Source organism: Xiphophorus hellerii, chromosome 20 (genome assembly GCF_003331165.1).
Source record: "Xiphophorus hellerii strain 12219 chromosome 20, Xiphophorus_hellerii-4.1, whole genome shotgun sequence".
In the NCBI taxonomy this organism is placed as follows: domain Eukaryota; kingdom Metazoa; phylum Chordata; class Actinopteri; order Cyprinodontiformes; family Poeciliidae; genus Xiphophorus; species Xiphophorus hellerii.
Window position 1 is genome coordinate 1745239 of NC_045691.1, and position 25948 is coordinate 1771186.

At 35.6% G+C, this 25948-nt stretch overlaps 1 protein-coding gene across 11 annotated transcripts in view; it reads left to right on the plus strand.

Moving 5' to 3' along the window:
• ptprt (protein tyrosine phosphatase receptor type T) overlaps positions 1–25948 on the plus strand; it is a 334801-nt gene that overhangs the window by 56815 nt on the left and 252038 nt on the right. For all 11 annotated transcript variants that reach the window (XM_032549166.1, XM_032549170.1, XM_032549167.1 and 8 more), the window contains exon 2: positions 3229–3354. In XM_032549166.1, coding sequence (XP_032405057.1) covers positions 3229–3354 — 126 coding nt within the window. The remainder of the gene's footprint in view (positions 1–3228; positions 3355–25948) is intronic.

The following is a 25948-nucleotide window of genomic DNA, read 5'->3' on the forward strand; positions in this document are numbered from 1 at the left end:
TTTATTCAGAAGATATTCAGTTATGCACATAATTATACTTATTTAAAGTTTTATTCTCAACATTTTTCTTTCTGTAAAGTGAGAAACGTTACATTAAATTTAGGGATTCGGATTTATAGGGTCATTACAAGAATAATTAATACTCTGGTTAAAAAAAAAAAAGCTTTATGGCAACAGTCAAAACAAATTTAACATATCAGTTGGTCATTTTTATAATTAGTTGAGATAAAAAGCTCCAGGTTTATAAAACATTACCACATGCATGCATTCTCAAAGTTACACTTCAACACACTTCAGCTCCCAATATTTCCACAGTTGTCATCACAGACATTCACACATACAGCAGATGTTACGTTCCTGTTGCAGAATTGTGTTTTCTGAAGCTGAAAATGTGTGTAATTATGTTTTTGCGCAGGGAGAGGAAGTGTTGTACAGAGACACAGTTGCCTCATGTTGCCTTTCCTCTCATCATGATTTTAAAATTGCAGATCCGATATTGAATATTGATGGATTACTCACAATCCCCTCTTTCCCTGTTTACGGCTCTGTTCTAATGAGATCACTTTGATTTCTTTTCATTGCTAATGAGATTTCTGAGCAGCAAGGGGGCACTGAAGCCTAATTATCTCAGTATTGATTAATTTATAGTTGCTATTTTCATAAATTTTAGTAAAAAGATGTTATATTATTTTTCACCCTTTGCTGGAGGTTGTTTCTGTGAAACGGGCGCAGACAGAAGACAGGTTGGTTTCATTTCAGTTCTCAGTTGGTGTTGCCTGAAGAGAAAAAATCGAGGTTGCATCAGATTTTTTTATTTTTTTATCTACTGTGCTAGAACATGGGAGTTTTAAACAGACAGTTGGAAATTTCACGGGAGTTCAGAGATGCTGTAACAACTTGAGTTTGAAGAATCAGAAATTTTTACAAGAGAGAGAAATTGGCCAAGTCGGGCCAATTCCAAACAGGATAGCAAAAATCCTGAAATCATATATTTGGTAACAGTTTATGCAAACTTTATATTGGATATTTACTTGCCTCTAAATTTATAGTTATTTCTTCTGAAGGTCACATTTGTTTTAGCTCAAAAATGCTCACTGCAAACTGAATCCATAAAACATGCTGAGTCAAGGTAGCGATCTGATGCAATGATAATGCAGTTAAACCCAACATTTTCCCACATTTCAATTTTCTACAACACATCTTGCTATTGAAGTTTTGCTAATTGTTATAAATTATTATGTCCAGCTGAAAGAGGTGAAAGATGCTTTTTTCCAAATAATGTTTGGTAGAATTGCTCCTCCATGAGCTGCAGCTGTCAAGGTTATTAAGTCGTCGAATATATTAATGTTAGAAATACAGTTTACTACTGCCAGGTGCTTAAAGTTTCTGTTATTCTAAAGGCAGAAAGTCCCCAGTGTCCTTCAAATATCAGCAGTACAGATCCACTGCATGTAATAGATTTATAAATTGACTGGTTAGCTCAGCAGTTTATAACATTGATAGGGCTGCTGGTGCTTTTGCCTCCTTATAAATCCAGATAATTTGTTTTCTACACATGAATAGAGTTTTAATTTAGCTATTTTTGACAAATAGTTACAACGTGGGTCTTACTTCTTTTTAAGTCCTGGTCTGGAGTCTTTCTGCAGAGAGTTTGGATAAATAAGTGGCTATAGACAATGGATGGATAGAAAGTTACAGCCAGTGGTGGGCACACTTCCTCTAACAACACTCACATTAGTCTAAAGTACTAATTTACTTGTCTGATTTCTAAACTTTTAGTTGAATCATGTTTGACTTTTCTTTATCTTTATGTTTGTCGATTGTTAAATTCTTGGATGCTCTTATTTTGAAGTGGGTGAAAACTGTTTACGCAGCACTTCCATTTCCTCTCCTCAGTTTTATCTCTTTTTTTCCCCCTAGTAAATTTCCTAATTTGTTTCCAACAAGAGACATACGGGAACAAAATAAATAAATACAGATAAAATATAGACATACATGCAATATCTACGGGTATTGTACAATATGTACGGTAAGTTATAGTGTCAAAATTAAAGTGATATATGTTAAGAGGAGATATAATTGGAATTGAAGTTAGTGCTTTAGCATTAGCAAAGCTAGTGTTTACAATTAGTGCCTATCACTGGTTACTACCTACTCAAAATCAATACTACCAATTATATTTGACTTTAACTTGATGTATCATTGGCCGCTTCACTTAGTTGTGACTTCCTTTAAAATATTTTACTTTATGCCACTCAAAAGTGACCTTCTCAACACTGGTTGTGGTGTACTTTTGATCTGAAAATGAAAAGTACAAAAAGCATAATCAAAAAACAAAGAAAGAAGGGATTAAGAGATATACTTGAGTACACCAATGAGGTTCTCCCATTTCAGATACTTCAGAACAAATTAAAATGGTTGTGTGTCAAAGCATATGTCTAATTAGTGTGTTTATGTGCGTGGATGTGGTGCCCTGGGGCTAACGGAGAAAGCTAATGTAGCGGAAAATGCGTCTTAGCTGGGCCATGAAATAATGATGAGACACTGTGACTTAATCATGTTGACACGTAAAGCTTTCTCTTCTTCATCCTCTCTTCCTTCACTCTTTCTTTCATCCGTTGCCTCTGATAAACTGGCTTGTTTTGGTCCTGCTGAGAAGTTAATTTTCATTATATTGTTAATAATACCCAGACGGTTGCTAAAGGCTGTATATTATCAAATAAAAAAAGTAATAATTATTAAGGTTAATTAAATGTATAGAAAAAATATTAGAAAATAGAGGTTTTTGTCAGCATTTGTATTTACATTTCTTTTCAGCACAGGGCAATATAATGATTGAAGGGACATGGTGCGGCAGTCATTTATATTTTATTTTTAATCTTTAGAAAACTTGAAAACCTTATAATGAATAAATACTGTATGTCACAGTTTTACCTGTTTTCAATTAAATCCCAGCAGCATTTACAATAAAAGTGAATGAGAATGTAAAACTATGCAGACCGTTGCTGTATTTTGTAGATATTAGTGCCAACATAAATCGTTTTCTTTTTTGTTTTACCTGGAATTATTAACCAAAACTAAATTTAAGATTGTCGATTGTCAGTAAACAAGAAAATAGGTTAAGATGTTGTTTTTTCCTTTTATGATTTTTCCAACCTTGTTTAATTGACTTTAATTGTCATATCTTAAGTGTAATTTTTTAAAACTCTTCCTTGTGTTTTATTTCAGGTGGCTGCACTTTTGAGGAGTCTTACAGCAGCTGTGGCTACAGCGTGTCTTTAGGAACCAACGGATTTACTTGGGAACAGGTCAACTCCTGGGAAAAACCCACCATGGACCCTGCCCTTCCCACTGGTAGACGTCATGATACGTTTCTTATTCATTTTTTGCTTTCTTAACAGTTTCCAAGTCAAGAAAACCATCTTTTTTCTTAGACATCCATTATTGACATAATTTGGTCATAATTATCAATCAAATTAAGTTTGCTCAATAGTTTTTAGATTCAAAGTAGCTTACAGTCTCATCTAATATGAATAAAATGTCAAATTATGAATTTTATGAACAATTAAGATGAACATTAAATTAATAAATGAGGCATTGATAAAAGCTATTACATATTAATTAATTCTTAAAGCACCTGTTTACCTTTCCTACCCTCTCTACTTGAGGGAAGTCTCTTTGCTTACTTAAAGTTGTTGTTCTGTTTCTATACTGTCAGCCTTCTTTCTAACTAGTTTATTGATTGTTTTGATATTAACAGCATTGTTATATCCTCATTTGTGAGTAGTTTTGGATATGTGCCATGTGCCAGATGCTTGAATATAAACGAATGTCTTAAAACTACAAAAACCAGAACATTGTTTGGTTTGTATTTCTCAGCTGTTTGTCTCCATGACATTTCTATGTGGTGATATCAGAGAGATATTGAAATAATTGACTGTTTCACATGGGGCTGGACAATAAATCATGTAGAATCCAGTCAATTTTGAAAAGGCCAGAACTGATGGTTCAATGATGATTTATTAAAGACATCCATATCATTCATCAACCAACGTAACAAGAACAAATAATAATTATAGTCATTTCACCATCCATTGTTATGCATAGCTCATTACATTAGTACAATTCTCTCCATTAACGCAACAATCTGATTTTTCTTTAAACATTTTAAATTATTCAAATATTCTTCAATCGTTGTCAATTTAACTTGTTCCGTTGTCGACTGAAGCTAAAATTGAGTTGATTTTTAACCTTTTTTTGTTTTGATGGCAACCTTTTCTGTTTATTGCGGTTAAGCTTCATCAGGTAAAACTGAGTTCTGTTGCCATGGCTACCTCAACAGGAAAGTTACCAAAATAAAAGCATATAACCTTAACGGTAGCTACAATAAACATAGGCAACTTCACTCAGTTGGCCTTTGCAAATCATTAACATATTGTGATCAATACGAATAAACAATACATCTGATGAATATTCAATAATAATAGGCAGAGAAAAGACGTTAGGCAGTCACGGCTAGCTAAGCTAGATTCACTCATTGGTTACCTAGCAACCCACTGATTCTATGGTTACCTAGCAACAATTTGTTGAGTAATTTGCACAGCAGTTTTAAGGTATTGCTACCGTGAGTCATACCTGCTTAAAAACCAAAACCAAAACGACCTCATGGAGAGAAACCTGTGGATAAATCAGGAGCGGTCACAAGATTCTGCAGTGACACCTGAATGTTTGTAACTGAAATCTGTTCATGTTTGGTGTGTTGATAAAAATTCTTATGTCTAAACTGAACGAACAGCTCAGTTTTAGTTTGCTTTATAAAAGCACGGACTAATCAGGAAAATTAAAATTTGATTACCTCGATCACTCTTGTGATCCTACAAGTTGCAATTGTTAAACATTTCTTTAATATACACACCACAATATTGTTTGAACCTGTTGTTTTCTGCATCCAGAGAAACGTTTTTTCTGAAATCTCTCCGTTTATCTGAATTGGCAGACTCAGTAATTTGACCCCAGCTGGGTTCTTCTCCATTTGTCCAACTCCAAATGGCAATCAGACAGTCCGTCCGTCTATCCATCGCGTTTTCTCTCACAGTTTTGCCCTTTTGCCCTCTATATCTCGCCCACAGTCTCACTTTCTAACACTTGTGCTACCGACACAATCTTCTTCACACCTTTTTCTTATCTTCACGGCTAGATGTCTGCTTTTCTCCCATTTGATTGACATGACTAGGTTTTTTTAGGTACACTTTCATCAAAGCAGCATTTAAAAATCCATGTTAAGGGAGATCATTTTAAAAGTCACTTTGTTTTTCCTTTGTAGAGCTGCCAAAATCATAAATATGTTGTTAAGATCCCACACAGCGTAAATTGGAGCATAATGTGTAAGAAAGAAGTTGGTTCAGTTGGCTCTGTTTAACTTTGTCTTGAATCATACTTAAAATAGAAACCAAATGGAGAAAATTAAAAAGCAAGAAGCAAATACTGTATGTCAGACTGGATAAAAAGACTCCACAGAGGGAGCCCAAATGATTTTTGAGCAGGTACAAAATGAAAACACTTCTTTATATCAAAGCCTTGAAGACTTGGATTTAATAAACACAATATTTTCTCATGCTGAGCATCTTTTGACATGTAGTTGTGTGTTTTATGGAATCACAGAGAAACATTACAGTGGACTCCTGCCTCTTTTTACTTTAGTTCTGTGAAAACTCCAATATATTTGTAAAATTTGCCTAATTGTGGATTTTGGAGCTGGTTGGCTGGACAATATATCAATATCAATATATATTGGGATAGACACGTGATCAATATCAACAGATAGCTCAATAATTTCACTGAACTCCGACTGACAGTCAAACGTAAACACGTGGTTATGTACGACTCATCTTCGCTTGATTGGGGTCGTATTTCATCAGTGAGCCATGCACAGAAATTGGATCCACAACCACTAAAAATAGGGTGTTATATAAAGTCTTCAGAAAATGTTAGAACTGAAATGATTCCAAAGAAAAAATCCTTAAAAGAAATTGTCTTCTAATTGCGTATTGTTCATTGCTTTTTGGATCTTTCAGAGGGAACAATAGACGAAGATTGGGAGTTGAGAGCAAAAGCAGAAAAAAACAAAAACAAGACAGAAGCGAACAGACTCTAACTACACCCAGTTAAAACTTTTCAAAACAGCCCAGTTTCAACCAGAACTTTGCAGGTGCATTTCTGATTCTTACAACTGCTTTACTTGCAGACAAAATCATTAGGGAGTAAAAGGCAAATGCAGCATCCCAAATCATCACAAAAGGTTAGGGTTTGGGTTCAATTCTCCTGTTGAATGGAGACGCGCCCGCAGGTGGAAAAATCTCTTGGCGCCAACTTCCTTTAAATAAAGGTTTTTGATAATTTGAGAGTAAATCCTGTTTTAACTTAGGAAGAAATCATGAGTTAGAGTCCTGTTGGTCATAACCCAAAAATGATTTAGAAGGAAACGCCTGAGTGATTTCTGCTGCTGGAACTACCCAGTCACTGTTTGCTCTTTATGTCTCTCATTCCTTGCAAATAGTGCATTCGGTTGGATGAAAAAGAACCAATCAAAACAATCCAGCTATTGCCAGATAATCAAAAACTGTTGGATTTAAGAACTCAGTCAACTATTCATTTAAATTTTAGTTTGTCATACAAATATGCTTGTTTATGTTGTGTATTTTATGCAATATTTCTTTTTTTTTAAACTTTCATAACAGTACGTTGGGTTTTTATAGATAGGCCCAGTCAAAGTAGCTCTTACCAAGTATTTTCTGTCTAGTTTCTAGTGCAGATATCTTATTACACTTGGATTAAGACAAAATAACTTACAAGTCACTTTTTAGGACAATATGGGATCTTGTTTCAGGTAAATAATACCTTAATATTGATTTTAAAAACATTAGTTCCTCTGGCAGATTATTTCACTTATAACAAGACATTTTTCCTATGATATAAATAAAATAATCTGACACTGGAGCTAGTACTTTTTCCATCAATGTCAAGCAATTATTGATCTAAAACAAGCTTCTATATCTTTCTGAGAAGTTACTTCTAAGTTAGATTTGTCTTAATTCAAATGTGCTAAGATATTTGCACTGAAACTAGTCATAAATACCTGGTAAGATTTTATGTTTTTGCCGTGTGATTCCCCCAATACAAGCAGGAGCGTTTTGAAAAGCTTCGTCTAATTTATCTTTCTTCTATAGAGAACTTGTTGTTGTTGGCAGATTTTACATTCATTCATTTTCTACTTGAAGCATAAATATCTCCAAATCTCTTTGTCGTGATCTTTCTCCATTTTAATTCATTCCCCCACTGTGTTCTAAGTTATGATGCTCCTCTTTCCATCCTAAATGATCTGTTACTCAGATCAATTATAGCTCCCATCCATCATCATCATCCTCATCATCTTTCCATCTAATTTTCCTGCCATCAGTGTCTGCAGTTTGTCAGTGCTGCTGCCGTCTTCACTCCCAACACCACAGTCATTCGCTGAAGATCTGATCCTGTCCAACTGGCTGCTACACCATTCCGTCTCGCTCTCGGTTTTTGCAGAACTCTTGTCAGTTATCCGTCTCATCTATCGGCCCGTGGGTGGCGGCTGTCAACCACGATAGCCATCGCGGCCTGTGAGTGATCAGCTGCCCGCTGCTCTGACAGCTAAAGATCTGATCAGGCTGGACAGGAGCAAATTATCTGTTAGTTTTGTCTCTCTGTGTTGGCCATTTTTTCTCTCGTTGCTGTAGCTGCTATTGTTCAGTGGATGCCTGTATTAAAGTATCAAATCTATTTATCAACACAGCAGTATAACTGCCACACTCTTTACACCAATGTTCAACTCTCCCTATGCAAAGTTAACAAAATGAAATGAATGAAGCTACAGACATGCCGCAAAGTGACGTCACACACGCAAGACCCCGCCCCCATGCAAGACCCCGCCCCATCCAAGACCCCGCCCCCATCCAAGACCACGTCCCATCCAAGACCCCGCTCCCATCCAAGACCACGTCCCATCCAAGACCCCGCCCCCGTCTCCCTGCTCCCTGCACCAACGATGACTGGCATTGGTTTTACCTGTTGTCAAAATAATGTGCTAAATCTTAAATGTGTGCATGACATAAATATGATAAAAGGGACACAGCGCTTTGGTAGTAATTTACCGAATAACAAACTCAGGATAAACTTTTAATAAAAATAACAAAATAGCGAGGGAGAGGGAAGTAGACTTCGACAAACATAACATGTAGATATGCTGCAGAATTTGTTGTGTTTTGGTTCAGTTAAAAATAAGGTGACCCACACACCAACACATTAGCTAAGCCACCACCACTGTGTTAGCTTAGCTTATTAATAATGGTGAAATTAACATCAAGCCTGAAAACATAAAACTGTAACAGACTGAATGTTCTGTTCTATGTGTGGGGAATGCTTTTATGTTTTTTGATGTTGAATCCTGATATTATATATAGTGGCGTTGTTGTCAGTTACTATGGCAGCGGCTCTCTGCATAGCGTAGCCAAGACAAAGAGAAAAAAGAAGAATACCAGTGGTTCTGAGTTATTCTTCAATGGTTTTTCTGAGTTATTTTCCCTTTGCTGTGCACTAAATTAATAACACCTGCATCTCCATGTTTCATTTTGTTAACAGAAACATGCTATTGCATCAGCACGGCTATGGATTGCATGTGAAAAAATGGTCTTTTTGCCCTCCTGCATTGTGCACATGTGCAACATTTCTGAATGTAAACAATAATATCTAACATGTCTATGCTGTGCCTTGTATTTAGTTATGTCTGCAGAAACATAAGAGTGTCATGGAGTGTAAACAAATTGCATTTCTACTGAGTTGGGCTTGGCACCTCCAGCTCTCTCCACCTCCATTTAAACATAGTTGTCAGCTTGTCCATAGCTGTGGCAGCTCATAGATTTCGTGGCAAACCCTGATTAGATTCGAATCAGTGCTTTGGCTTCTTTCATCATCTCTCTATTGACAAGGTAATGTTATAATCCCTACCCCTGATGAGTTATAGATGAGAAAAGATTTGCCTAGGATGATGTTAATCTATGCCTGCTCACCTTCATAGAGATCTCATAATATTACAGCTTAGAAAGCTTGAAAATTAAGTTGAGAGCTACAGTAAAAAAGGGTTTGTGCAAAAGCAAGTTTTAGGGACATTTGGAAAATAAAAAAGCTTTTATCCACAGGAGAACATCTGACTGGAAACCAGTTCACCCTTAATATCTTGTGTATAGAAAATATTCAAAGGTCCTGAATACAAAAAGTAATGAGTATGTTTTCACAGAAGGTTAGACTGCATATTTCAGTTAAAGAGGAAGTTATGAAGAACAAATAATTGATCAAATTGACATTTTGATTTTCTGTTTTTAGTATATTACTTGTTATGTCCGGCCAGGCACGCTTTGAACTTTTGAACAACATTGACATATTTTTGGAAAGACTTTGAAAGTCTCAGTAAAACAAAAACCAAATATATTATTAAAGCACTTTGAAATGCCTTGCTGCTGAAATGTGCTATACAAATAAAATTTGATTTGATTTGATTTTGATTTTAATATTACACCATTAGTAGATGTGTGCAATACTGTATAGTTTGGTATCGATCCAATAACAAATAAATACAGGGCCAATATTGCCAATACCGATACTTTTTATATTTGAGTTTGATAAATAAATGTCTAATCTTTTATGTGTTTTTGTGAAAACATCTAAAACGTTTATAGGCGTCTTCAAAATGCTGGAATAACATAACGTGATAAACAGAAAATATTGAAAAAAGCTAAATTTGTGGGTATATTTCCTTAATAAAAAAAGTTAAAAAACTTATAATTTTACAAAACAAAATATTTTTAAAGGTAGGGTGGAGAAACTACAACACAAAAAATAACATAAAATTTCAAGAAAGTTGAAACGTTCTTGTATTATTTTGACTTTATTGTCATAATTTTATGACTTTATTTTCATAATTATATATTGTATTCTCATAATTTTATGTTTTTTATGCCAACTTGGTATCAATATTTTGGATCAATCAAGCTCTGATTCCAAAGGTTGGATGATTTGATGTCATTAGTTTCATGTATTCCCAGAGAAAATAGTGTGCGTGATAAACAGAGAACAAACTGTTAACACGTAGAAAGAAGAAAAATGAGAAGCAAAATGGAGGACAAAAATTTTGATTTTCAAGAGCCAGTGAAAACAAAATAAAGAAATGCCTTCAGAGAAAGAAAAAATACACACAAGAGTGACAAGGGCACCGAGTTGTTAACTATACAGAAAAATTGGAGACAAACTGAGACATTGACGCAAAGTCTACATTTTTCCTTAACAACCACTCTGAGACTCACTGTTGATTTGAAAAAGCTGTTTCTGGGAGAGATGGTTGAGAGCACACAATGTGTTGCAAGTGGTCGTCAAAGTTTCATGCAGCGTTTGAGAGATCAATATCATGTATCGCCCTATTATGTGATATTTTTACTTCTAGCTGCCAGACGGGGAGAAAAAGCTCACAGAAGACACAGCTTTCATCTATTATTGATTTATCTTGTCAGTAAGTGCTCAGAGGCGGCAAACAGTGATGCAAAACAATGAAGTCTGAATAACTGGAGAACCAGAACTGTTAGTTAAACAGCTGGAAAGAGCTCAGCTGATTTATAATTCAGTTGCTGTCTTGTTGGTGACTTTACTTCTCTTTACATCTCTTGCTTTACAGAATTGAAAAATATATGCCACGCTCTGAGATGTTTGGACTTTGTTCTGAAGTTAGGATGCAACATTTTTAGCTGCAGTTATTTTTGAAACAGAAGAAGCAACAAAATAGGAAGAACAACCAGTTTAATTTCTAGAGTTTAACATGTATATTTTTTTGTATCCGGTTCTGTGGTGTTGGTATTTTGGGTCATCTTACACATTTAGCATTTGTGCACATTGTGATGTCAACTGTAACAAAATTCTTTGCCACAGTACAGGCAGTGTTGTTCAGTGTCATGCTTTACAATAATTTTTTTAAAAATGGTTTTTGCATATTAATTATGAATTAGTGTTACACTGAGATGTGTGTAAAGGAGAAGTCACCAGTCAGGTTTGGCTGAAAAGCAAACAAAACTAGTTTATTGGTTTTCAGGCATCACAGCAGCTTTCAAAATGGCTGCCCTTCTTCTTCTTTTTACTGGCAGTAATGCACATTTAGATGGACATTACTGCCATCTACTGGAATAGAGTGTAATTTGGGATGCTAAATATATGTTACACAGATTTTAAAATTTAAAATAAATGAATAATAATTTAAAAAAATAAACTGAAACAAATAAACAAGCAGCAGTCCACCTCCATATGATTCAGACCCCACCTTCTCAAATCATTTCGGCCAATCACCTCAGCCTTCCAGAGCAGGAAAACAAAACAAAGAAGTTGACTTTCACATTAATAATGAAAACATCAGTACCTATTAATCAACAATAAAATATCAACCAACCATCTTATTTATGCAAACACACATTTTATAAGTCATTTAAAATTTTTTATTACCTTAACTTTCTTCTCTTATCACCTCACTTCCTGTTAAAGATCTGGGTTTGAGGCGGGCTTCCTGTTTAGCTGAAACACAAGATGGCTGCCACCCACCTGGTAACAAACATTTCACACATTGACACATAGATTGTTCATATTTACACACTCTGGAGAAATACATGTTAAAGAAGAACTTAGTGCTTCTTAACAGCTGATTTCATGGTTTACGTTTTAAAGTGTTTTACTCAAAATCAGTTTATTTAGCACAAGTTTGCATCCATTTATGAATCTATCACTCTTAAATTTCATAGGCTGAGGTTTTCTGTGGTTCTCATCTGGGTGTAGTTTGATCCTGATGTGAAATACTTCACTTGTTATGGATACAATAGCAAAGATATGGGAAATAGAAGGGCTCAGGTGGGAGCAGAGCGACTTTATTCTCCCACGGAGGAATAGTTATCAAAAAAAGAGAAATGGATGTGCTCTTATTTTCTTCATCATTTTCTGTGCTCATCTCCTAGAATGGTCTCATCACATCTGTGCCAGCTTTTTTGCTATTGAACTTGTATGGTATAGTTTTCAGTACGCTCAGCTGAACCGCCTCTCTCATCACTCATTCTCAGGTTGCCCAATAATTGCATTTATTATTCAGCTTTATTTACAAATGACCAAAAACATACAAACATTACAATTGCAAGTATTATTTTGCTTAGTAATTTCTTCCACTTTTCTGTGTGCTTTTACTAAGTCGGTATGAATGAATATGACAGACATGGAGAGGATCAAGAACATAGTCACTCCTAGTGGCTATGAATTAATAATTCATAATTTCTGCATCAATTTTTGCCTGAAAACATCAGGAAACTACAGAGGTACAAAATCATGAAAAGGCAAAATTACATGTTTACCCAACTTCAGGGTGAATTCACACCAACCCCGTGTGGTCCACTTTTATCAAACTCCAGTCCATTTGTGTTGAAAGTTCAGATTATTTGGAGTTGTGAATGTGCAATCAAATTTGATGCAGATAAAAAAGATCTAACTCTGGTCACTGCAAACCTACACTGCAAAAACACAAAGTTATGCCAAGTATTTATGGTCTAATTTCTAATGCAAATATCTTAGCACACTTGAAATGAGACTAAAGTAACTTTCAAGCACCTTTTCTGCAAGATATCTAATAAATATTGATATAAAAGCATACTAGCTTACTGGTAGATTTTTTCCCACTTGTAACGAGACAAGTGAAAAAACTAGCCAGTGGAACCAGTCCTTTTTGCATCTCTAGTCACAAATTATTGACTTAAACCAAGCTGATTTATCTAGCTGAAAAACTCGTTATTTTAGTTTTAATTCAAGTGTGTTAAAATATTTACACTGAAAATTAGACAAACTTTCTTGCTAAAGATTTTGTGTTTCTGCAGTGTAGCTCTGAGCTTTGTTGATTTAAATGCAAATGTGACCAGAAACTGATCCAACAACAGGAAACAGATTACAGTGCAGGGAATTCTGGGTAACTAAAGCCAAACTGTAAGAATGATTTTGTGCAAAACAATTAAATAAACATGTTTTGTATAGAAACATGTTCAGGGAAGCATAATAGATCACCTTTAAGATTCAAAAGGTTTCATGAACCATTTTTGAGAGATGAGTCAAAAAGACGACCATTGATTATTTTTCAATCACTTTGTTTTGTTTTTATTCGCTTTTGAGGAACTTGCAGTTTCAAATTGCAAATTTAAAAGTTCACCTGTAAACTTACTGGATCATAATAAGTGAGTAATTTGAAAACGGTCCAAATAAAACATGCACAGGTTGTAACTAAGCTCATCTAAAACGTCCAGCTGGCCTCCGGCTGTAGTCTGTGATTCCAGCTCGTTACGCTGCTGCTCTGCTGTTTTCACGTCACCTGAACCCCTCAGACCAGTAAAGGAGATTCACGTCGTCCTGACAGCTGCACTGAGAGACAAATGTCAGTCAAGCCGCTTCTTCACGCCCACGCAGTGCTAAGACGAAGTCTAATCAGGCTGAAAAAGAAACCGTGTGGGTGTGTGAGGCCAAAAACTGACATGCAGGTTCAATATGAAGAAAGAAAAGTTTTAAATAGAAGTTAAATCTCTGCATTGTCTGTTGCCTGATTAGGATTTATAAAGAAGCTCTTCTATATGTTAATTTTGTTTTTCTGCATGAATGCAGCCTTTAGGTCACTATAAAGTAGGTCTGTCACGACCTTATAATTATTATGATGAATTATAATGTTGGTTTGAGACCATTTTCAATGGTCAATGGTAATGACTTAATAATGCTCAATAAACTTTAATTTCTGATGAACATTTAACACTGGAACTGGAAGACATTTTATAAATAAACAAAATAACAGAAACAACAATTAAAATCAATTATGAAGTCTCTGTAAACAAAATTGTCCTTCAAATTAAGAGCCAAAACCAAAACATCAGACTGAAGCTTTTTATCATCCAGATTTTGGTAGAAAGATAGAAAAGAAAAAAACAATAAATCATGCAAATGGAAATTATTGAGCTCCTCTTAATTTATGATGTGATTAATTGATATATGGCTTATTGCAATAGGCCTACTACAGTATAAGGAAAACAAGTCACTCTGCAAAAACACCAAATATTACCAAGTGATTCTGTTTAGTTTCCAGTGAAACTATTTTAGTACATTTGAATTAAGAAAAAACAAACTTTAAACTTCAAAAGCAAGTTTTCAGCGAGATATACTAGTTTGTCTTGAGTATTAATAAAAACTTCTGTTTCCACTGGCAGCTTATTTCACTCATAAGATGGAAATAATGTCATAAGTCAAATAATCTGCCAGTGGAACTAGTTCTTTTTAAAATCAATATTAAGGGAATTATTGACTTAAAGCTCCTATATCTTGCTGAAAAGTTACTAAGACATTAGCACTAGAGACTGGAAAGATATTTGATAAGTTTTGTGTTTTTGCAGTGCTCTACGAGAGGTGTGTGTGTGGGAAAGTGTGTGCTGTCATTTGCAGTGTTGACGTGTTCATCGGCTGTCAAACCAGGACCCAAACAATGTTTCCTGTCTTTTCTTTCATTTCTTCTCCTTTCTGTCTCCCTTCATTCTCTGACATTCATTTCTCCTGAGGCGTCTTTGGCCTAAATTTGCTTCTTAGCTTCTGTCAATATGTTTCCGGTTTGTTTTTTTTTAACGATTTGACAGTCAGACAGAGAGGAATGTTTGAACAGTTTCTACATTTTTGCTGTATATTTTCACAGGAGCGAGTGTGCCTGCTTGTCAGTGCTCCCTCTTATTTTTTCCCACCGAGAAGCTGAAAACAAATCAGCACTAATCAGAGAGTGCTTCTCCATTCAGTTGTCGCACAAACTGAGGCCACACACTCGCACGTACACACACCGCCATGCCTTGTTTAAAGCTGCCATCAGTAATAGTCCCCTGAATTACAGTGTGTCACCGCTGTATAGCATAAATTGTGCATTTGTGTGTTTGTCAAGTGGCTTCTGATGGTTGCAGAGGTTAAATATCCCGTCCATTTCTGTCTCTTTTTTTAGGCGCTGATGGTGATTTGAGAGCCCTTGTCAGAGGCAACTTGATTGCATTTGTGATTTGTGGGCGGGCAGAAAGTGTCCAGGCAGGGTGGAAGAAATGAAACATGGCGCAAAAGGGACAATAGCAAATTGACAGGGTGACAGGGAGGAGGCTTTGCAAACACCTACAACACCTACATTTATCCTGAGAAACTGAGGAAGAAAGTTTCTGAGGTTTCTGCAGAAATGTTTTTACTAGTGCTGTCATTTGATTAAAATAATAATCAGTTTAATCACATTGGATCTGTGATTAATCATTATTATTAACTTTGTAAGGTTGAAATATAAATATTTAAAAAATGTTGAAAGAAATTTTATTGAAAGATTTATTGTCTGAAGATTCTCAGTTTTCCCAAGTTTTAATATTAAGGAAGTCATTTTGTTTCAAAAAAGTCCTAAACTTGTGATAGTTAAAGACACCAGTTTTATGGACCCATTGGAAAACATGTAACTGTTTTCAGGGTGACAGTCAGGGCTGGACTTAGAAAGATGAGGGCCTCTGGGCTGGAGCCAGTTTTCGTGCCCTATCCAAAAAACAACAACAAAAAACATTTTTTCTCATGCAATTTGCAGTATATTAATAGGCAGGTGCTACACATCAGCAAGTGGTTTAAAACAAAAACTAAACTACTTAAACTTCACTGCAAAATCACAAGTAATTTTTTTTAGTTTCTGGTAAAAATGTCTTGAACATTGGTGCCCAAACTTTTTGCCAAGAGCCAAAGTCGTTAGGATAAGAGCCACAGAAATACAAAGTTTTTAAAATAAAACTTTGAACACAAACTATTTGTGCTTTTTTTATTCTAGCTGCTCAGTAACAAACTAAACAATTTCAGTTTTATTAAAATGAACAAAATGGTCAGATTTCTGTAGAAAATATAAGATCATTGTGGATATAAAACATAAATAAGGCCCACCGTTTTTTTTTAATGTTTTGTTTTCTTACATGAGAAGTAAGATTTGCTTTTGGGAAAAAGTGGGTTAAAGTTTGTGGTTCTAGTGTTCCAAAATTAAGATGAATGCAAAAACTTTGTTAACAAACGGGGATCTGTTTCTCGTACGTTATTTAAAAAATTTTGAAAAATTGCCCACCTGCATCAACCACCTTTGCTTGGAAACCAGATTTGCTCCATTTGTTCCGCTCAAAATCCTTCAGAATGCCGCAAATGGCCCCCGGGCCGCATTTTGTACACATATTTCACCCTAATCTTCTTCCACTGGACTCTTTCTGGGTCACTTCAAAATTACAAAGACATGCTGCATACATTGGCCATTATTGTGCTTTAAGTTTGAACTACTTTGATTTTAAAGTTTTTTATCTTGCAGTTTAGAATGACAGTGTAATATCAAGTTTTCAAAAGTCTTTGCAACAAGTGGGTAAAATTCTCTTTTATGACAAGAAATAAATGTGCTTGAAGTCAGATTTTAGTGAAAGGGATTGAAATGCGGCTATTGGAACAGAGAAGTACCAGTCTGTTTTTAAAATGAAGCCAGTACACAGCTGCATTCCCAGACTGAAGGCTAGGTGAAGATAGATGAATTACCAGACAGGTAAAATCATTTTTTAAAAATCTTCAACCAGAGCAGATAGAGCTGAAGATGGCAGATGAACAAATGGATCCAGATAAGAGAAACATGATGAAGGGCAGCAGAAGGACTGAGATATTGGAAACTTTGAGTCAAATAAGAGGGAAAAAGACGGTGGCGGTTCTTGCATGAACACTTTAGTCAAGATAATAAAAAAGAAAATACAATGTTCAATCATCAGAAAACATGAAGGATCTGGGTGGGATTTTAAAAGCTTTGCTCAGAGAGTCGATGATGAAAATATTACAGGAAGTGAGATTACTGTTGGAGGGATTATCATAGATTGTTGCAGTGGCATCCATCAAATTATTGACATGTTGACAACATATGTTTTCTATGTGTTTTGTCACTTCCTGTACAGTGAGGAAAATAGCATGACTATCCTTTACTAAGTACTGACTGAGACACACTGCATTTAAAAAGATAATTGCTGAAACCAGATTGTTTTTTGTTTTATTTTCCACATTAACCACGTTTACTCATTATTAAGTTTCTGTGTGAAAAAAACTTAACAAATCTACATCTCTGTTCCTCAGTAGTGTCGTATTCTTTCGCCTCCAGTCAACCATGTTCTGACAAAACATACAGAAAAGTTTATTCCCGTTTCATAAAAGTATCTGGTCCTGAACCTAGCAATTAGCTCAGAGTTGTTTACTGATCTTAAGAGGAACATGTCGGTGTTTCAGAGAGTTTTTTTCACCATGACGGTCCAGCTCATTCTGTGTGTGTGGAGAGCAGAGCCAAGTCCCGTGTAGCCAAATATTAGCAGGTACAGAAGCTGCAGAGGCCAAAACACTACAGAAACTACAGAAAATCCTTCATTTCTCACTGTTCTCTGCTAATTCCATGAAATTCTGTTTTATTGTGGCTTTTATTTTATTTAATAAATTTTGCGACTCCGTCTGGGTTTATTATCTAACGTTTAAATCATAGGGCCCTATTTGTTTTTGCAACCAGTTGTGATCTGAGCATGCACATACCGACAGTGGGAAGAAAAAAATACATCTCGTCACGTATTTTTTGATCTAAGTTCTTGTGCCGATGTCCTAGTTCAACAAAACAATTAACTTTTCAGCAAGATGTAGGAGCTTTTTTTACTGGCAGATTATTTTTCTAATAAGATGACAAAATGTCTTGTTATAAATGAAAATACTCTGCCAGTAGAACTAGAACTTTTCCATCAATATTAACAAATTATTGACTTAAAACAAGCTGAAAAGTTACGTGTAAGCTGCTTTTAATATCGTCACCTTAATAATGGCCTACATCAGTTTTTGCCAGGTTTTTCTTTTTTTTTGCCTCAAAATATTTTTTGGAAAGAAAGAGGTGGGGATTTTGTTTTGCAAAAATCATTTTTGGCACAAAATAATTTAGATTATTTTAGTAAGGTGACAACATTCTGGAAAAATTTCTCTGTTAATATAATTTAATTATCATTTGTGGTCCTCATTATTTTATTCAGTCTTGCTTAAAGCCAAAACACAAACCAGTCCAACACATATAAATGATACATGTGGAGACTTTTATTCATTCCTAGTATTTCAAAAGAGAGTCAAGCAAGCAGCAGATTGAAAAATAGAGACACACTTACATGATTTATCAGGGGGAGCAATAAATGCCCATTTTTAAGGCCAAGCCACCACATAAAAGCCTTGGATCACAGAAGTAATGGCTCCCTGTAGGCTAGTGATAACTCTGTTTTTATACGTGAGTGTGTGTGAAGGAGGGAGCGAATGTGACAAACACTGAAAGAAAGGCAATAACGTCTCAAAAATGACAGCCAGCGTGAAGAAAAGAGGTTGATAAGCACAAGGAGAGGGAGAAAATGTGAGCACAAAGACATCACTGACAGCCTCTGTTTCATTTTCCATCTCTGCCAGCTCCATCTAATCTCAGCCACTGATGTGTTTCTTTCTTCATTTGCAGTTAGTGGTTGGATTACATATCCCACACCCAGCTGTGGGCTCCGTATCACTCAGTGTCTGACTCAGTATGTGTGTGTGTGTGTGTGTGGGTGTGGGTGTGTGGGTGTGTGTGTGTGTGTATGGCTGCTCATGCGGGGGTCATAAAAATAGCCATAATATTCCCTGAGTGATTTTCTCCCTTAGGCGAATAAAGACGGAATAAGCTCTTGTGGGAAAATAGGTTCCCGTGTCTGATGCGGGGTACGCTAAAAGAAAACCACTTTGGAGCAATGATTATAATTTTTATCGTAGTGATTGCAGAGGTTGAAACATCCTTTAATATAGCTCAGCTGCCGAAGTGAAGAATGGAACTATTTTATTGTTGGATCATGTTTTTGTCTCCAATGAAAAGCAACAAGCAAGAAAGAAATAATTTTTTCACCATTGAGACTCATAAAAAACAGCATATATATACAGTATATATACAGTATATAAGATAGGTTAAACACAATGTTATTGATATATGAATTATATGTACTTTACTGTTCAACAATCTTACTCTATTTAAGTTATTGTGCAGAAATCTGGGGAAATAATTACAGTAATTACAGGCTTTAACAATACTACAAAAAAGACCAGTAAGAATAATTCATAAGCTGGGATTTCTAGAAAACACTGACACAAGATTTGTAAAATCTAAAGCATTAAAGTTTATTGACATAGAGGAACTGCAGTCAGCTCTAATAATTTACAAAGCCAAAAAGTAATTACTGGAAAACATACAAAAATTGTTTAAGACTAAACAGTGCATACTGTCTAACAATGTTACATAAAATTACATCATTTGTTTGACAACAGAGCAAATCAAAATGCACTGTTATCAAAAAAGTAACAGTAGATGATGTTATTTTTGATAACAGTATGCACTGGTATCAAAAATTGCATAAAATTATGAGAATGAAGTTGTAATGTTACGAGAATACAGCCGGAATATTGCCAGAATAATGTCTGATAGCAACTTTTAGTAGTTATCTCTGTCATCTCCGCCCATTTGAAATCCTCCAGGAACGAATCACAGCCACAGAAAAGATCAAGTTAACAGTTGAAATAACAGTAAATGGTTCAAATTGAAGAGTAGTAGAAGAAGAAAGTAATAGAGTGAAGAAAAGTGGTCTTCATTTATTTTAAATTACCATGTCAGCGAAAGTAATGCATTGCCAATATCCTTCCTGCTTGCTCTTTTAACTTTTGTGTGCAGTCAAGTCTTCATAAGAGGAGATACTTTAAAAAAACCCAGTGCATGGTATTGTTTCCCAAAGCTAAAATCAATTTCAGAATCCTATTTTAACATTTTCTTTTCAGGGTAAGTTAAATTTTCTGCTTAATGTTTTGTCTTTGTAATTCAATATACAAAGGAAAATGTGGATGGCGTTCCTTTGTGTTGTCTGCTTTCCTACCTGCCCACACCCCTTCCAGCAACTCGCAGCACGGCTCCTCAAATGAGCCCTGAGGAGGCAAATAACCAAAATGGGAAATGTGTGGAAATGCAGAAGTCATTAAAAAGCCAATTACCCGCAGGTTCAGTCCTGCCGGGAGGAGATCGGGAAATGGCGGAGAGCGATTGTAAACCCAGTGAAATACGGAGACTAAATAGCTCTGCTTTGAAGGTGTGTGTGTTTGTCAAGCTCTCTCATTTGTTGATGCACTAAAAGGCTTAAGCATAACTCTACTTTTGCTTTCCGTTTTGGTTCTGTACGGACTTTGGGCGGCTCAGGAGCAGAACAGAAAACGCGTCAAACTGAACTTAGAGATGTGTTGCGATCTGAAGAACTGTAAAACATTTGGACAAGTTTGGTCAAAATCACTCCCATTTTATCTGTAGAGTTTTGCTTTGTCTATTACATCTACTAGTGCTGCATATCACTGTAAAAATGTCCACAAATTGATGGACACCAAAGGGCAGAACTCAACAAAGCACCACTTCCTATTCAATGTCTCCAGCGTCGCTGGTCGCACGCTGGGATTTCGATCTCCTATAGGTCAACCCAGCCGTGATCCAGCGACAGCAGGGACTTTTGGGATTTAGAGTTCCCACAGGTCAAATCTAACCAAAGATTCCCTTCTTGTGTCTCCGGATGTATGTGCATTGTGTTTGTGACTTGCATCCTGACTATTGATCAGACTATCTGCAAAGAAATATAAAAGTTGTCCCTGAAGGTCTGATCAATAATGCCAATGTCCCTGTCTTTCTCAGCTTATTAGAGAGGGATTACAGTGGATTCTCATTGGCCTCTGGGCATGCGGTTGTGTATGTGAGGTCATTTATTTCTTATTTACCACTACAAAGCTTATTGATGACTCGTGTGGTGGTTAACGCAGCCATTTCCGATTCCTACACCACCCCCCTTCCCACCCTTGAAATTTGAAAGCCTGATGAACTGATGTCAAATGGCAAGAGAAATTAATTTATGCTGCATAATGTCGCACCAATCAATCAGAAGGCGTTTACATTAAGTCTCAGATCAACATATTACTTTTATGAAATGGGAAATTTGCTAACTCTCTTAACTATCAAATGGTTTGTCCACTTTTCTCTGTAAGAGGAGAACTTTAGGAATACAATCACTGCAAAAACACCAAATCTTACCAAGTGTTTTTGGTCTGCTTTCAAGTGCAAAGCATATCTTAGTATGCTTGAACTAAGACAAAAATAACTTATAAGTAACTTTTGAACAACATATCGAGACTTGTTTTAACCAAATAATTTCTTAATATTAATAAAAAGTAATATTAAGCCTAACCCTAAATAAAAAAGTTCCATTGGCAGATTATTTAACTTGTAACATGACTTTTTTCCCATGTTATAAGTGAAATATTCTGCCAATTGAACAAGTACTTTGTCTGAACTTCATTGGTAAGAGAAACATAAATACATTAAATACACACAAATGGATGTTTGAAAGCCTTTATTTTTGTTAGTTATGATGATTTCCACTTATAAAGAAAATATATTTACAATTCAAAAACCATTAAAAAACAGAAATTTGTAGTTAGCGAAAAGTATATTTAAAACCTGATTAAAGGTTAGTTTCAGAAGGCACTTTTTATCTTAACTCATATTCTAAATTTATTGAATATGAGTGTATTTTAAATATTACTTCAGACTTATCACTGCCAAAACACAAAATCTTACCAACTATTTTAGTCTAGTTTTCAGTGCAAATATCTTAGTTACTTTGAAATAAGACAAAACTAACTTAAAGGTAACTTTACACCAAGATATGCTAGCTTGTATTAAGTAAATCATTTTGAATATAAATTTAAAAGTACTAGTTCCATTTGCATCTTTTTCACTTATGACATGGGGAGATGTCTTGTCGTAATATTTTATTAATAATCATGAATTATTGACCTAAAACAAGCTCCTATATCTTGCTAAAAGTTACGTGTAAGTAATTTGTTCTAAGATATTTGCACCAAAATACTTGGTAAGATTTTGTGTTTTTGCAGTGCTGCAATGAACAAGAAATAAATATTGTAGCAGCTGGAAATATATTCACATTATTAAATTTCCAGTCATGATTACAAACTTCTGAAAGACACAAAGAAGTGCAGTAGATTATCAGAGCAGAATATGTGGGAAAATGTCCATAGATGTGTTCTGATAGACATTTCCAGGCCACATGCTGTCGAACTGTCGCAATCAAATTCCCTGTCAAACACTGAATGAAAAAAATGTTAAATCACAAGTTTATAGCAAAGCCTTAGAAGCTGCAAGAAAAACCACAGAGCTGTTTCTGAGCTCAGACGGTGTTTTTATCCAAAAGACGACAGACATAAAACATCTGATAAGGAAAATCAAAGAGAGATTTAAGAGAGAAAGAGTTGAGCATTGAGCAAAGACCCCAGGGAGCCGTTTATGTTCAGTGTATTCAGTGAAAATATTCTATCAATGTCGTGTTTTAACAGAAAATCAAGGGAATTAATTGATCCATTAAAGGGAGATTTCATCTCTGCTTTGTTGCTGCTTTAATGCCTCAGTCTGAAAACACAAATGTTCTGTAACAAAGTTTGTCATGGAGATTATGCAGTTACTGGCTTTGTTACTTTATGCTGTTTAGACAAAGATTTGCAAAAGTTTTGAGTTGAGTTAAAGAACATGGTTGAAGCATCTAGAGCATATAAAGGTCAAGACTGAGAAAAATCTTTATGGCCTCATAACAGAACAAAATAGTCGGTCATGGCGAAAAACTCTATGAAACATAGATGTCTTCCCCATAAAACAAATAAATAACTTAAAGCTTAGCACAAGGTTCAGGGCCAGTAAGTTTTATGAAATGGCATAAAACTCTGTATGTTTTGTCAGCAGACAGTCGACTGGAGGTGCAAGAATACGACGATTACTTAGAAACATAAAGGAGCAGGCTAACTGCTAGCTAACTTCTAGCTAGCTCCTAGCTGGCTGCAGTTAATCACTTCTGCTAAAACTTTAACATTTTAATAAATTAGTAGAAGTGAGACTTGAAAGTGATTATTCCTGTAAGGAAACAAACTGCCTGTTTTTGCACCTAAATGGCACTTGATCATTATGAAATATGCACAAACAATTTATAGTTGTTGAGTTCAGCTGTAAAACATTTTTAAAATGGAGATTTGTTTTTATGTTGAAAGTCATATTCTTAGTTTTAGAGTTCTTTAAAAAAAAAATTATGGAGAAATACTTTTAACACCTTGTAAAAGCGATGTTGTGTGGAAACACAAGTTTTTCGTTCGTGATACAGAATAAATTAAATGTAGACCTCCTGCAGCAGCGTTCACACCATAATTATGTATTTTCTGGGTTGCTAAATATGGGGAAATGGAATTCTGGAAAATTAAAACAGAAGAAACAGAGTTTGAAAAATAAAACAAATTTCATAGGACCCTAAATCTTGTGGCCTGGAAGCAAAGTGGTCTAAAACTTCCGCACAGTGTTTCACGACTCTTTTAATTTAATGTTTGTCTTCCTGATTGTCAGTGTTTAACATTTTTCCTCTCTTTGCCTCTTTCACCATCAGTTATTGGTGAAGTGTCAACATTTAGCTTCTGTGTTTAGCGCAAATGAAGAGAGCCAGCCGACCGCAACATAAACCGATGTAAAAGCATTATAAAAAGCCATTTGCGAGGTTTGTGAAGAGTGACGAAATTCCCCAGCCTCACACACCCTCACCCCAACGCACCGCCTGCTCCATTTGCTGTAATATGAGTAAATGAATTAGATTTTGATGCTTTAAAAGCTTTTTTTCTTTTGGCTCTTATTGGGAGTAAATTTCACTCTAATGGTGAGGTGTGTTTACAAGACGCTGGCGGCGGAGAGAGAGATGGACAATCTGAAGGAGGGAATGCTAAAGGGAGGACAAAGGAGAGTAAGAATGATGGATTATAAATGGATTTTAAAAGAAGGGCACGTAGGGATGAAGGGGAAAGAGGACGGCAGGATAGAAGAACGTACTCAACCTCAGACAGATGAATGAGTTGTTTGCATTCATGGTTTACTCCATTGCCCCATTAAAGGCATTTCAATTACCGACTTATCAGATTACTGCAAGGTTAAGAGATGGAGGTGGGGGCCAGAGAACAGGTGGGGGCCCGAGAACAGGTGGGGGCCAGAGAACAGGTGGGGGCCCGAGAACAGGTGGGGGCCAGAGAACAGGTGGGGGCCCGAGAACAGGTGGGGGCCAGAGAACAGGTGGGGGCCAGAGAACAGTGTCGTAAGAGATGAGCTATGAAGATTAACTTTAATGTAAGAACATAGATTGAAACTAAATGGCTTTCTAGAATACAAATGCAACACAATTTAAATGCATCATTTTGTGTAAGGTTTTTAATTAGGTTTTTCTTTTTCTTTCTTAATTATTTCTGAGGTTTTTTTTGGTTCAAGTCAGCGTTTTGAATAGATTTTGTTTTTATGTTGGTTTGATTTAGTTTAGTTTCTGTTCTTTACCCTGGAGGCCTTTCAGCAGAGCAGGATGAGCGACTTAGCTTAAACTCCAGCTCCTACAAAATTGGAAGTTTTTACATTTTTCTTTACTCTTTTATTCAATTAATGCCAACATGCTTTTATTTAACAGTAGTCACCATCTATTCTCTACGTTTTTGTAGAATATGTCTAATATTCCCTCTGATTGGCTGTTCCCTGATAACGGAGCTCAGGAAGTGACTGTTGGCCTCTGTGTTAGTCCCAATGGTTTCAACTGTGAGCATTAATGCATAATGAGATATTCTTAGTGTTTGAATTATTAAAATGGGCAGCTATAAGTGTGTTAAAGTCTCAAATGTTTGTGGATTTCAGCAATATTGTACACATTTCTTTGCTTTTTTCAGCAATGTGTTATGATATATTCAGCCCAGCTTTCTGTCTGTTCCTGCTGATGATGATGATGATCCTGCAGGGCTATTACCCATTCAGGACGCACAACATATAGGGGTGTGAGGCACCTCAGGGGGGAATCGGGTGTACTAAATGGACCGAAGGCCAGAGACATATTTGTGTTGGGGTTCGCCGATTCCCTTCGGCATAAATTATGCGAAGGTGATGATGAGGAAGATGAGCCATTTTACCCAACAATGGCGTCGTTTTTCATCCAGATAGAAAGAAGTCGTGTCCGTCCAGCAGCTGAAGATTTTCAGTACTTTCTGGTTTCGCTCATGCTTAGCTTCCTTCTCTTGCTCATCCAATTTAAGTTTGTTTTCAGGTACTAGTTTGGTTTTTAAAGTGGAAAATTTAATCAGTTTTATTCTCAAACAATCAAAACAAAGGCTGTAGACTTCAAGATTCAAACAAATGTTTTCTGACTCATTTTACATGATATTTAGAATTTCTAATTGCACTTTCAGACCCATTTGAAAGAAGGTTTGCTTGTTTGTTTTAAATATTTGACCAATGTAGTAGTCAACCTATTGTTTTTGACTCAGTTTCTTTATTATTTATTTTACATTGTTTGTTTTACTCCTAACTGCACTGACTCAACAAACTAAAGCTGTTTTTACATGTTTGACCAAGTTTGTGAAGATATTTGTGTATTTAAATGTGCTGTACTGCTGCAGAGTTATCAAATTAATTTGTAATGATTAGAAAAAATAAACATTCTCAGTCAATCTTCTTTATTGGATTGGTATCGGCCGATACTAAAACTCAGATATTGGTATCGGAAGTGAAAAAAGTGGATTAGTGCGTACTTTTAACTCCAGCTGAAAACTTTCAGATAGGAAACAGAAAAGAGAAATCCATATTTTCTCCTGATCACAGACCTTAACCTGCTGCTGTTTAAAAATA